Genomic DNA, 14810 nt, shown 5'->3' with positions numbered 1-14810 from the left:
ATTTATAGATGTTGAAAATAAAGCTTTTCAATGTTAAATATAAAATTAAGTTATTTTAAAAATTTAAATTGATTAAAATTTTCATTTTTTAAAATAATTGTATGACTAAAAAAACTTTTCAAACTTCGTTTGACATAACTGCCGATTTCAGAGTTAACAACTTCTTATTTCAAATGCACTGGAAATAAAAAGGGATATAAGATAAATAATTTAATGGTATTTGAAATTATCTTGTCTAAGTACATATTTTGTGTGAAAAAAAATTAAAATGTAATTTAATCTTAGGCTCAATTCTTCATGATTTGATAACTATGACAGATTTGACAGATAATATTTAGCACAATAAAGAATCGCTAAAAAACTATCTCTTATGCAAGATTTAATGTTATTGCATTATTTCAATTTCTTAAAAGAAAGCCCTTATTATACCAAATGGTTTCTACAACAGCAGTTTTCTTGATTTTTTGTTTATAAGTAAAAATTCCTGTTAATTTATTGATAAAAAAATTAAAGAGAAAAAGTCAAAAAAAAAATTTAATTTTTTTCATAAAAATCAAATTAGGCGGCTAAACTAGAAAAATGCTTTTCAATGCTGCTTATAATAACCCCTTCTGAATCACAGTTAAAGTGATTAAGAATTTAATTCACTACCTAACAGTGATTTAGAATTTTTTATTTCATCCAAAATTGAGAAAATTATTTGTCAAACAATGCTTCCTTAAGCACCATATTTTCATAAGAATATTGGTGCTAAAAAGAAAATCTATTAATTTTTCTATAAAAAAAACAATTAGGATTACAAAAATGTGAGTGGTCAATGTTATTGTATTAAGCTAAAGCTTCTACATGGATGCTATAAGAACGATATTAGCTTCCCATATCCTTTAAGTAGTGAATTAATTATCAATCACTTTTAAATATCAGAAACAATTTTCATCTTTTCTGAAAACAAAATCATTTCCAATACAAGTACTTTGATGGAATTATGATGTAATGGTATCAAGATCATTGAAGGGACTTCAGAAATCGCGATTCAACATCCAAAATGCTGGAGAACAGTCGTTGTAGCAACTAAACTTTTTACCACTTTTCATAACATAAGCAAAAAAAATCAACGAAATTCTTTTAGAATCACCAACGCTTATTTTCTAAGACGACTTTTACAAACAAAAGTCTACGCAGTTTATAAATTGGCCAAACCAAAGAATCACTAAACCTTGAAGCTAAGCCTAGCTCCTCTAGCTGCACAGCCACTCAGCGACACACCGACTTTTTCTAGTATTAAGGCAATTAATCCAATCTTTAAAATTATTTGTTTTGATTTACAGTGATTTAAAAGTGCCTTATGTTGAGTTTTGATTATAATGTGTATTTATTTGTATATTGCCTAGTTTTATGTGATTATTTCATATTTTAACTCTATAATTGTATAAAATAATAACAAAACCTCGTAAATTCTCTTAGTTTAGAAACTTTAGATTGTATATATATAACAATTTCAAACTATTAGCCCAATTTTGAAGGTAGACATATGAGTATACGAGTTAACATTAATTTAAAATTTTACTTTCATAGACAGAATAATGTATATATATATAATTTTATCGACTCAAGCAACGATAATTTAAAACTTCTTTGGCAATAAATATCATATTTATTAATGTATTAATTACAGTGCACAATGGAAAAAAAGTATGATTTTTTAGTTAACCGCCGCTTGTTAGGAACTTATTTTCAGAATAGACATCTGATTCCCAGTTCTGTTTTTTTCCCGCGCCCCCGTTGTTTTTATAGCCTTTTGATTATGCTTAAACGATAATATATTCTAAAAATTCGCTGTTACTCAGAAAAAGTACATTAAAAAAAGTAATATTGAATTAAACCATTTTCTTTTTACAGCATAAGTATTGTTAACGATAAGAGTTTCAGAACTTAAAAAACGTATTTATTGAATATTATGATGAAATACAAGTTTAAACATTAATATTTATTTTCAGAATTTACTTAAATGTACTGATTAACACGACAAAAACAAAACATTACAATGGGTCGGCCCAAGGGAAGTAAAAACAAATCCAAAACTCCGGTCAAAAATGAAAACTCTGCCGAAAAAACAAATGAAGAATTTGAAAAGTTGAGCGCCAAAGTCTCCAAAAGTGCTACCTCTACTCCTGTCACTAAATCTTCACCGAGAAAGAGAAAGCGCGAAAGTTCTCCTGTGAAAGAGGAAAAAGTTAATAGAAAGAGGGAGAAAGATATTGGTGAAAATGGGACTGAAGAACACACCGCTAGTGAACAAGGAAAGTTTGTCTTATAATATATTTATCAATATTCAGATTTTCATTCGGTTTATTTTTTTCATACATAATACCTACTGATTATTATTTATGAAAAGTAAAGTTTTTTTTTAAATTAGGGCTAGTTATGATATTAAATGTTTAATACCTAACTCTAAATTGTTTTAAAGAAATCGCAATTCCTGTTTTAAGTTTGGTAGGGAAAGATTGTTTATTTTCTAAAAATGCATTAATCGAGCAGAAGTGTATATTTAGTTTTTCTGCAAATTGTAGTCTGAACGTTACCATGTTTTTGCTAAAAACAAAAAACTTTTTGATATATACTCCTTCAACCAATTTTTCAGTATAAAGGATTAAACATTCACCTTTTGAAAGACAATATTTTTCTACTGTAGATTCACCAGCGAAGCCACTGAAGATTATTCAACTAGGCACTGGCAATGCTATCCTGCCCACTAATAATGAGGATGATGAAAGTGATGATGATTATGCCGACAGGAACAGTAGTACCACAACATTTTTATCATTGCAAGTGCTTTATAATTTAGTTATTTTTAAGTCCTTCACTCCGAACGTAAAAGACTTATGTTTATATTTTTTTAAAAAAAACCTCTCTCCTCATCCCTTATTGACCTCTCTCTCCTTTGATGTGTCTCATCTCCTTACTAAACGCTTATTTAAAATGTTATCAATCCGCTGATAGTTTTCGACTTTATTATGTATTGATTTTGTTACTTGATGGAGAGATATTTTATCTGGAAAAAATATTGTGTTGTCAACTAACCAAACATCCTTTTTCCCTGTATTTGAGTGTATAAGTAAGAGGCTGTAATTTTTATCTATAAAAATATGCAAATAATTAGGCAATGTAGTTAATCCCAAATGAATTTCATAGATGGAAATAAATATCATTTAAGAACAAATATCAATGATTTGTTCGCTGAGTTTTGATAAACCCAAGCATGCGCTTGCTTTTCGTTGAATGACCTGGAACTACTTGTTAAAAGGGAGGACCATGAGATCTCATATGTAGCTGATGAAATAGATGACTATGAAGAGGAAGATGAAGAACCAGTTTATGGCGACGATGGCCTTGAACTGACTGCAGAAGAAACGTCCACAATTAAGCATGCAAAGAAATATCCGTCAAAACAAAAGTACCCATGTCCAAAGTGTCCCAAGGTTTGGAATTGGGCCTGGGAGTTGAGGCGTCACCTTGTTGTGCATTTCAAACCGTCTAAATATGGAGATGGAGGTTTTAAATGCGAGCAGTGTGATAAAAGGTTTCAATGGAAGAGGGATCTGAAACAACACGAACGTTATCACACTGGAGAAAAGGTTCTTTTCTGTTCGGTCTGTGAGAAACAGTTTATCACGAAGCAAGCCTTGCTACATCACGTAGTTGTACACACTGGCGAGAAACCATTTCAGTGTGCAGTATGTGGAAATAAGTTTACCCAGCCAGCCAATTTGAGAACGCACGTGAAAAAGAAGCATAACTATAATCCTGAAGCAAACAAGAATAACAAGTGTGAGTATTGCGGGGAGCCACATCAAAGTGTTATCACACTCCACCAACATTTACTTGAAGATCATCCACAACAAGTGCAGGAAGAAAGAGAAATACTAGCCAGAGAAAAACAGATGAAACTCAAAGAAAGAATTCAAAAAGAAAAAGAAAAGGAGGAACGGCGTAGAAAACGTGAATTGTTAGGTCACAAAGTTAGGAAACCAAAAAAGAAGGAATGGGAGATGGATTTTGAATTTTATATTGGGGATGGCTTGGTTCGTGGCGTGGACTGGGATAGAACACCGAGTAACGGAGAAATTGCTTGCGGCCAGTGTGAACGCAAATTCGGCTGGAGGTTTGAAATTATGTTCCACGGACTGTGTCATCTGTTGGATGAACACGGCAATGCTAGAAACAAAATCTGTCCCGAGTGTGACACTCCGTTCAAAGTTCCAATTGGATTAAAACACCATTTGATCACCCACACGGGCGAAACGCCTTTCCTTTGCCTTCACTGCTGGAAATCATTCTCCTCACACGTTGACCTGAAACTTCATATTAAGAAAGAGCACTCACTGCACACAAACAAAAAGGCTGAGAAACCCAGCGCTGAAGAAGAGGGCATTGAAGATGCTGTCCTCGAGGAACAGACCAGCCATTTTGTTCAACTGGAGGATGGTACATATGCTGAAATGATTGATGAATGCGCCAACATTATCCAACCCGGACAACCTATTGTTGTCAAGAATGACAAGGGAGAAACTATGGTTGTTGTAAATTCACCTGAGGACAACATTGCCACAAATGATATCCCTGGACAGGTTTATGTAATAGCAACACAAAATTCTGACAAAGATACAATACTGCCCGAGTCCCTTGAGCGACTAATAGGTGATCAAGATTCTATTGAAATGATTGTCGAAGAGGATACAAAACAAGTTGTTCAAGTTAATGAAATGTGACAAGGAGCCTTGAATAACACAAACAATCAAGCTTCAATTAAAGTTATTAAAATCTAAGAGAAATAATAATTTTGTCTACACATTTATAACAGACTACAGAGCACCCACTATATAATTGAAGTATAGTGTTCAACACAGCATTATTTTGTATATAGAAAAGTTTAATGTTTTGTATAATAATGTATATCTATCATCTGTACCTATGCACACACTATTATAAACAAATCGAATCTAGGGCCAAGGCAACTCCATAGTTCTATGAAGTCTTGATGTCTGCTTCTTTTAATTGCAATTAAACTTCAATTTTTAAAAATATTTCAATGTTTTGTTTCATATATTTCTTAGGTATCTTTATTACTAGTCTATTTAAATCTCTAAAAACATAAGACAAATGATAAAATTTGAGCAAAGTTGTAACTTAATTTTTTTAGAGAAATGCACACTACGCTTAACTGTGCTTTTGTAATGGGTTTAAAAGCTAAACATAATCTTTATCACTCCAAAGAAAATAAATATATTGGACTAATTTTGACGTTTTAGATAATATATTTACACTAAGAATTTGATGAAAATTTAAAAAGTCGATTTTTCCTAAAAGTATTATTGGACATAAACTTAAATGACCGTTGAAAATTATGTTATTTTTTTATTTTGTTTGTTATTGTAATAATATTGCATATTTAACTGGAATTATATCATTAGATCCAATGTTTAGAACAGTATATTTAGTATTTACAATAATTTCATATTGACTTTTTATTATTAAGCATTTGTTTTTGTATATTGAAATTCTGTAATGAAAAGAGTTGTAGGTACGGGCTTATTAATTTCTTTATTTTGGGATTACTTCAATGTGCCTTTTTGTACATAGTACTACCCACTATTTGTAAAGATTTTCTTTCGTCATTTTACGGATTTTTAGGTACAATTTTTGAGTTTTCCAAAATTGTTACAGATTTACTAAACTTTTAGTTTTATTTAGCCTAAGTAAATAGGTTTTACAACAACTCTTTTTCCTACTTGAAATTAAACTGTGTAAAAATATTAATTAAAAGGTGGCTAAGATATGCTATACAGCAAAATTATTTATATTTTGTAATGATTTCAGTTAATATGATGAGACATCCTGCATGGTGAAGTTAGGTCGTACAGCCATCCAGTTGTAGAAGTGAAATCAAAGTGCTTTAGGTAAAAGTTTCATTTTTAACTTAGCTCATCAGAAATGTATAGATTTTTTATAGGGCATGTCTCATATTTAAAACTCAGCTTTGCTTTCTAGGTTTTACACAACGGAAAACATTTTTTTGTAATGCTCCTTTTTGTATAAATTTCGTACTTATTAACTTCGATTTTTTGTTGACTATGTAACGCATTTATCGGGAAGAAATGTTACAGACCCGCCAGATGGCGGCATTTAAGCTTCTAATAATGATTAGAAAGACTTGCTCCACTATAATAAGATTTCTATACGATTTACACTTTATTTACGAGATCCATGTAATAGCCTTTTCCCTATTATTGTTAGAAAATCACCAGGATATAGGACAATTGTAAAACTTTGAAATGTATTACTATTTCAAGTTGTTAATCCTAAATATTTTTTTCATATTTAGTTTTGTCTAACACTACGTCCTTGGCAAAGAGGCGCAGGATGTCTAGCTCCGAGGAGGTCAGCTGGATCTCGTGGTTCTGCGGGCTCAGGGGCAACGAGTTCTTCTGTGAAGTCGATGAGGATTACATTCAGGTAAGCTCAGCTAGAGAAAGTACAAAGGACTAAGATAATTCTTCCACCCAATCTCTATAAATTATTCTGTCATTGGTTAGCTAATAATTCTCTGGGGGATTCATTTATAGGTAACTTTTTCCAATCTTCTCAACCAATAATTTCAATCAACCATGTGAGTATTTTTAAATTGATTATTGTTTATTTTAAGAAGTGTGAGATTTATTGATCTTCCATTTTTCTATCTCTCTCTCTCTCTCTCTCTCTTATGCAACGCTTACGGCTGACGTGTGACGGTTCCGTAGGTTGCCGGGAATTTTTTTTCATACAAGCATGAGGACAAACCCAGAGGTATTAATAGATAGGTATGCGTTTTAAATCTATGAAAAATTTAGCTGGAGCTCCACGCTCTGAATATGAAGTATGTAATATTAGTTTTAACTAAATTATAAAGATGTGTTGTTTTCAGGATAAGTTTAACTTGACGGGTTTAAATGAGCAGGTTCCACATTACAGACAGGTAAATAACTTAAGATTTTCATTTTGTTTTTGATTTATAAAAAATATGAATTAATATATGTTTGCTGTATGGAAATCTATACGGTATGAGGCTGACTAAAAATTTCGGGTTCAAAATAATATTTAGAAATTCATGAATAAAATTTATATAGGCTCTGGACAGACATCCTTGACCTGGAGTCAGATGATCTTGATATTAAGAAATTGTAAAGTACACCTGGTACTAAACAGTAGCTTGGTGTACTATTGTATGTACCGCTTCGTAAGACGGCGCGTAATCTGTCACTTAATAAATGTTTTTTTTTAAATATTGATGTGATCCTTGACCTGATGATTTAGATATTCATAAAAATATTGATGTAGGCTCTGGACATGATCCTTGACCTGGAGCCAGATGATGAGTTGGAAGATAATCCAAATCAATCTGATCTCATTGAACAGGCAGCTGAGATGCTTTACGGGCTCATTCATGCCAGGTACAGTTTAAGTATTGGCATACTTTGTATTCTTTCGATTCTTTTTATGGTATTATGGTATACTCTGAGAAGATAATTATCAAGATAATTGCCCTACCCCCCTCATTTTTAATTTTAGTTTTAAAAAATTTCAAAATATTTTTTAGGGGGGTATTTTTCATTTTCTTTTGGGGGGTTGTCCCACCCCCAAAGAAAATAGTTATAAATCTTCCCGGGACAGATGAGAAGCTACGCTGTTAGGGAGAACCCGATCGGTTTAGCGGTTAGCGAGATCCTTCGGTACAAACATACAAACACACAGACGAACAGACAAACATCCTGTTACTTTATTATAAGGATTGAAAAGTATATACATTATACACTGAGTACAGACGCTCTGCATTGTTTATTAAATTTTTTTTCAGCTTCATTAATATTTGTTTGACATTTTTATTGTTTTTTAAGATACATTCTGACAAATCGTGGTATTGCACAGATGATAGAGAAATACCAAGCTGGGGACTTTGGACACTGTCCTAGGTTTGTTTTCATTTAATTCTTTTTTTGGAAACTCTCACGTGCCATAGTAACAGTATTGTAGAGTTTGTTTTAATTATTTTGATTGGACATCTGATATACTGATTTTAGAATACTACAAATGGTAGAAAATTATAAAGTTGGCAAGTATGCATTTATTTGGCCTACCCTAATTCTAGATTTGTGTTTGTTACACACTTTTGCTTATACTTAAAAATTCTTTTATATTGTTAGGGTGTATTGTGAGAACCAGCCAATGCTTCCTATAGGACTGTCTGATGTTCCTGGCGAGGCTATGGTCAAGTTATATTGCCCAAAATGTATGGACGTGTACACTCCAAAGTCATCTAGGTACGTTTTTAGAAGCTACAGCTCTGACTGCAATAATACACCGTCCTGGTCAATATTTATCCAAATTGATCAATAAATTCACTTAAAGCCATCTAGGCAAGTTTAATATGTAGCGCAGTTATTTCTCGATAGTTTTCCGTAATAGTAAAGGTAAAGTTTTATGTAAAAAAAATGGGACTGAAATAGAAATTTTTAGATAAATGTAAATTTAAATGCATGAAACAAGGAAAGGCGGAGAATTATTCCAAAACAATTAACATTTATATTCTTAAGTTTATTAATATTGGAATGAAGGATTCAAATGTCTATCCAATTTTCTAAAAAAAAATATTTAAATGAATACTTTTTCTATTTCAGGCATCACCATACAGACGGTGCTTATTTTGGCACAGGTTTCCCTCATATGCTCTTCATGGTTCACCCAGAGTATAGACCTAAACGTCCTGCTAATCAGGTAAGACCTCTTTTAGTCCCTTAATTGTTCTACATATTTTTTCAGAGTACAAGCCATATTTACTGTTTAGCTTGAACCACATCTGTGCGAATGGAAGTATACCTTACCATGACTATCGAATATTTATTATATTTAGCTTGTGTATCATCTGTAGAAGTTTAAGATGCATATTACAATATATACAGGGGTGTATATTCTGCATGGGATCCCCAGCTCAGGGGGGGGGGGGGGGAATAAAAAATAAGTGGTTAGAGGAAAAAAAATGTAAAAGTTAAGAAAACTGAAAACATTTTTTCCATCCCCCCCCCCCCTCCTTGATGAAAAAAGCTATAAAAAAATGTGTGGTAGGAGGGATAAAATAAATAAAAAATAGAGTTCTTTAAATATTTTATTTTTCCATTTCTGGGGGGGAGAAAAAACTGGGGGGGGGGGATTTTGTAGCGGGGGAAAAAAAATAAATCTTATGCAGAATATACACCCCTGAATATATATTAAATAATATTATATCTAGTTTGTGCCACGTCTGTACGGGTTTAAGATACATCCCCTGGCTTATCAAATTCAACAACAGGCTGCTGCCAACTTTAAGGTAAATAAATAAGTTTTACAAATTAACTTGTTATTTCTGTTTTTTGTTTTTACTAAAAATACCTTTAACAACGAAAAGAATATTGTACATACCGTTAATTCTTACAAATGAAATGGTAAAATGATAAACAATATTTTACTAGTGTTTTTCGCTGTGTAAATTGAAGTCAAAATAGTATTTCCTCGGTGGCAATATTTCACTAGAATTGATAGGCAAAGAAAGTATTTATTAAATATTTTATTGTCGAATAGTATAAATGAAACCACTGATGTTAAATATTTTTTTTCTTCATATATTTATAATACCTAATTTTCTTAAATATTTCAGACACATGAAACAAAACCTGGTCGTCGTTAAGAAGAAAACCCCAACACACAACATTCAACAAACAACCAGTAATAACAAAATAACATTGGGATGTCAGAGGGCTATTAACAGAAGGGATTAGAACCTTTCTCTCCAATTCACCACTTCCCCCACAAGTCCCAGATTGTGTGTGTGACCTCATTATTGATTATTATTCATCATGTGTAGTTTCAAATTTTTACCCTTGGTTCATCAATAATTCATGGGTTCTGGGATAGGACAATGGAAGATTATTTGTCCTCTTCCTTTCTTGTAAACTTAATTCATGTTATAACATTTGTAGTGAGGCCTAAAAATGGCAACAACAACATAAACATTTTTGATAAAATATTAAATACTGCATATTACAGATGTTTTTTTTACAGAACCAGGGCTTTGAGTTAATTAAAATAATCGTTAAAAAATATTTTTTATTCAATTGTTGTAGACTCGCATTTTTATAATAAAAATTTTAATTTTTGATTGGCATAAATATTTAGTTTTAATCATTTATATCCTGGCTGAAATTAATATCCAGTGAGAGATATTTCATCTGAAGTAACATTATTTTACCTCTAGCTTCTCTGTCAATAAAAAATAACTACATTATGACATAAACTGATTAAAGCATTGGCTTGTACATTAAGATTTAAGTATGTTTTATTGGTGGAATTTTAGAGGCTTAATATTCTTTCTTCGGGTGTTATATCCCTGAATAGAAGGTCCCTATTACCATCTACTTTTAGCGAAGCGCTGATTTGTAACCTTTTTTAAGATTGTGATTATTACATGTTTTCATCAATGCGATATTATTAAAGTAATGTCAATTATTGTTGAAACAGTTTTTTTTTTCCTAGCTGATATATTTTCCAGTAACTTACATTTAGGAAAGTAAATTTGGTTAGATTTTAATAGAAGTTTTCTCAAACTAATAAACGTGTTTTTCTAGCTTGAAAAATAAAATTGTTAAAACACCGCTAAAATTCCAGTGAACCAAAAACCTAACCTAATTCACTTTCCCGGCACTAAGAAGTCATATCTAACGTTGTTACTTACTAAAAATCATATTTTACACCTTATTTTTTTTTTCTTTATGTTCATGAATCGTTTAACAAACTGATGTGTTATATCTGTTAAATGAATACACCGTGAAAAATAAATGGTAAAAAAAGAAAAAATATTTGTGTAGAGTAGATATTGATAAAGATAATAAATACAATTTTTACTTGATGATTGCTCCATGTTTCTTTTCAGAATACTAGCTATGTTAACAAAAAGATTATTAAATAACAGTTTAAAACAGAATGTATTACGAGCAAAGCATAGAATTAGAATGGGGGATATCTATAACAATGAACTATATTATGCCAAAGCCTTCTGTACTAATCTAATTGATCCAACGCCAAAATTTGATAATAAACTTCTAAGAGAGCTTTGTGCTAAAATAAGGCAATTTGAAAATTATGTTTATTTAGTTATTAAATTGGAAGGTAATATGTCAAAGAAATTGTAATCCTTGGTATTTCTTAAAGCGAAGCTTTTCTATTATTAGGACCAATCCGTCCGTAAGACAGACCTTTTCAAAAACTTAGACATGTTACAATTTCTCTATTGATATTAAACTTTTTACGATGAATCCTACAATCTAGGAAGTGTAGCATTTATCTAACCGTTACCAGAAAGTCCGTACGTCCATTTAAAACATTCTGATTTTAAAACTAGTTCATATAATAAGACATAATTTGAAATTGTTAGATTTTCTGGCCCAATAACTATAGCTGAATATATGCGAGAAGTATTGACAAATCCTTTGCAGGTGGGAGTTTTATAAGTATAGCTTTTCTATAGTTTGGGTTTAAACGCCTGAATACCTTTAAACAAGTAGCATTTTTTTTTTGCAGGATATTATAGTTATCTGTCGAATGTCTAAATTGCTGTCAAGGTTTTTTCTTTCTTGAAAATAAGGTTTGTAATATCGTTCATTAAGGCAAGTGTTCCATACGATAATAAGAAAATAACACGTTTGAAAATTATGATGTTAATTTTGAATAACGCGTGTAAGCATAATCAAACAAAAAAGAGGAAAAGTACCTAATCAGGACTATTTAAATGTAACAATAAAATGGAAAAACAATGTAAGGACATCTTCCAAATATGTTTAATTGAAGCATATTGATCAAAACGGATATCTAAATTCAGGGTGTTTATATGGGAGAAAATGCGTTGGGAGCCTCTGGACATTTTGTAACCTCACCTGAAATAAGGAATGTTCTTCTAGGCTTATCAATCTCATATTTCATAGTTTATATAATTGGTTTCTGTTAAATAGGGCTAAATGACCCAACCATTACCACATTTTAAATGGTGAACAAGTTGCGATTTCAAAACATTAAATATTAAGACAAAGAAGTATTTTTCAGCTAAAGAAATCTTCTTAGACTGGTTGCAGACAAGCGGATATAGTTGTTGAGTTGGTGGTTATTAGTCATGGAAATGTATGCAAAAAACTAGACATAAAGGATGGGGGGTGCAATGACATCTGACCGTAAACCGTGAGCAAAATGGTCTAAAGATTGAGCTAGACTTTTGTAATTTGGTACTTAACCCTTTACAGTTGATTGATTGATTGATTAGCCTCGTCAGAGCTTCGTCAAGTCAGTTTGTTGGATTATCTGTTCATGTTATGCCCTCGTCAAGTTGTAGAAAATCTGCCGCCATTTTAGGTTGGGTCCATAGGGATAAAACATCTAGGTTAGTAGGGTTATTTGGGCATTCAAACAGATGTAAAGTTGTGTGTGGTGATTGGTTGCATAAAGTGCAACTGTCGTCAGGTTTTTCTCCTATTCTGTGTAGATAGGAGTTAAGGATTCTGCTGTATCCAGATCGTAGTTGTGATAATCTGGATCTTGTTATTCTTGGTAGGTTCAATTCCTCCTTATTTACCTCTGGTGGGTTTCGTTGCAGGATTTTATTTGGAGGGTATTGTGCCAGGGCCTTTTGCACTTCAGTAGTGTGGATGATTTTTATCTTGGCCTTTAAATCATCCTTGTCCACAGGGAGGAGATGAGCAATATCTTCTCTACTGTGTTGTATAGTTGGTTTTAAGCTGCGGTAGGGGAGCGGCTCTGTGGTCAATTTAAAACCTGGGTGGTCAGGCAAATGGTTGGTCAACAAGAATTGGTTAGTAATCATCCTGCAGTGATCTTTGAGAGGTAAAATTTTAGCTTCACGGTGGAGGTGTTGCTTGGAGGCCATCCCTAGGTTACCTGTAATAACTCTAAGGGCTTGGTTTTGTGTGGTTTGTAATTTCAACCAGCTTGTGTCCGAAATTATTGGGCTCCAAATTGGAGCAGCATATTCCAGGACACTTCGGCAAATGGATTTATATGTAATTGCCAATGTTTCTGTGTCTTGGCCCCATGAAGATCCTGCCAAACATTTCATGATGTTGATTTTTGATTTGGCTGTGTCTGTTATGTTTTTCACATGGTGTGAAAAAGTGTACATAGTGTCGAAGGTGACTCCTAGTAACTTTGGAGTGTGTTCATGGGGAACAGTACAATCTTTCATTTTAATTTCTGGCTGTTCTTTATATTCTTTGGTATCAGGAGTGAACAGAGTAACCGTGGATTTGGTTGGGGAGACTTGTAGCTCTCTTTCTTCCAGAAATTCCAGCACTTTGGGAATGTATTGATTGATTGCATTGGCTAGGTTTTGAAAAGGCTTGCCTGTAGCATAGATGCTGATATCGTCAGCATACTGGACCACTTGAATGTTCTTTGGTGGTCTTGGCAGATGTCGGAGGTAAAAGTTGAACAGTATTGGGGATGTAACTGCCCCCTGCGGGACTCCTGCTCTGATGTTTCTGTGTTTTGATGTCTGATTTCTGAAGTTTACCGTGGACTGGCGTCCTTTCAGGTAGCAACAGAACCATCTTTTCAAACAAGGAGAGAGGTTGGTGCTTTCCAGATCTATTAGCAGTTTGTCGTGGTTTACCATGTCAAATGCTTTGCTTAAATCAATCTGGAGGAGAACTGTTCTGTCAGGCCGTTTGGACCTTTTCTCATTGAAACCATTGGCGACTTGGCTATTAAATTCATTCAATGCAGTTACTGTTGAGTGGTTTTTCCTGAAACCATGCTGGAAAACTGGGACTTCCAGGTTTTCCGTGAGTGTAGGTAAGAGGAGTCTCTCTAAGATCTTTATTGCTGGGCAAAGAAGTGAGACTGGTCTGTATGAATCAGAGATGTTGGCAGGTTTACCTGGTTTAAGCAATGGTATTATTACTGAATTTTTCCAGATATCAGGAATTGTGCTGGTGCTGACCGAGATGTTGAAGATTTTGGTCAGGAAAGCAATGCCATTCGGTCCAAGGTGTTTAAGATGTAGGTTAGTTATATTGTCAGGTCCAGCTGCTTTAGAAGCTTTGCATTGTTTAATAGCCTTGTCTGTGTCTTGATAAGTAAAAGTGACGTCATCCGATATCTTGTTCTTTTTTATTTTTCTGGAAATGATTCTTGATTGTTTAGAACTTTTATGTTTAACAACAGATGAAAATTGCTTGTTAAATCCGTTGGCAATATCTCTGGCGGAAGAAAGGTATTTGCCTTTAAACCTGATTGCTTGGTTTCCAGATTGAGTACTTTTACCATTCAAATTCTTGATGAGTTTGAAGAGTTTATTTGAACAAGATTTACTGATACCTTCCACTTTTTCTCTCCATTTAGATTTACGATGTTTGCTAATTTCGATGTAAATATCTCTGTTTAGGTTAGCAATTTCTGGTGAGTGTGGATCATTTGTCCGGATTTCGTCTCTTCTTTTAATTTTGGCAGCTGTGGCGGTGGGTATTTCAGGAATGACATCTTTTATTCTGCCGCCGGGGATAGTTTTCTTAGCTGCTTTATTAATAATATTTCTGAACTTTTTCTCTGCTGAATGGACTGTCCAACCTTCAGTTGGGTCAACTAGATTATCAAATTTTTCTTCAGTGATGGATGTGAATCTGTTCCAGTCAGCTTTTTCGAAGTTAATGAAGCTTCTGAAATCACTTTTGATGGGGTTAATG

General features: G+C 32.9%; 2 protein-coding genes across 2 annotated transcripts; both read left to right on the top strand.

Annotated features, from left to right (window-relative positions):
- Positions 1–2044: 2044 nt before the first annotated feature.
- Positions 2045–5877, top strand: LOC145327078 (uncharacterized). Its single transcript, XM_080170603.1, has 4 exons — positions 2045–2261; positions 2693–2800; positions 3250–5114; positions 5329–5877. The coding sequence occupies exons 1-3, from the start codon at positions 2045–2047 to the stop codon at positions 4767–4769; spliced, it is 1845 nt and encodes a 614-aa protein (XP_080026729.1). The 3' UTR covers positions 4770–5114; positions 5329–5877.
- CkIIbeta (casein kinase II subunit beta) lies at positions 3975–10998 on the top strand. Its single transcript, XM_080172662.1, has 9 exons — positions 3975–5957; positions 6383–6513; positions 6962–7012; positions 7375–7487; positions 7932–8006; positions 8238–8354; positions 8712–8808; positions 9320–9397; positions 9725–10998. Exons 2-9 carry the CDS (start codon positions 6421–6423, stop codon positions 9752–9754), a joined length of 654 nt encoding a protein of 217 aa, XP_080028788.1. The 5' UTR covers positions 3975–5957; positions 6383–6420; the 3' UTR covers positions 9755–10998.
- Positions 10999–14810: the final 3812 nt, after the last annotated feature.

The sequence above is a fragment of the Acartia tonsa genome, chromosome 1 (genome assembly GCF_053477335.1).
Source record: "Acartia tonsa isolate MP-2025a chromosome 1, ASM5347733v1, whole genome shotgun sequence".
Taxonomy (NCBI): Eukaryota; Metazoa; Arthropoda; class Copepoda; order Calanoida; family Acartiidae; genus Acartia; species Acartia tonsa.
This window is presented reverse-complemented; position numbering and strand designations above follow the sequence as displayed.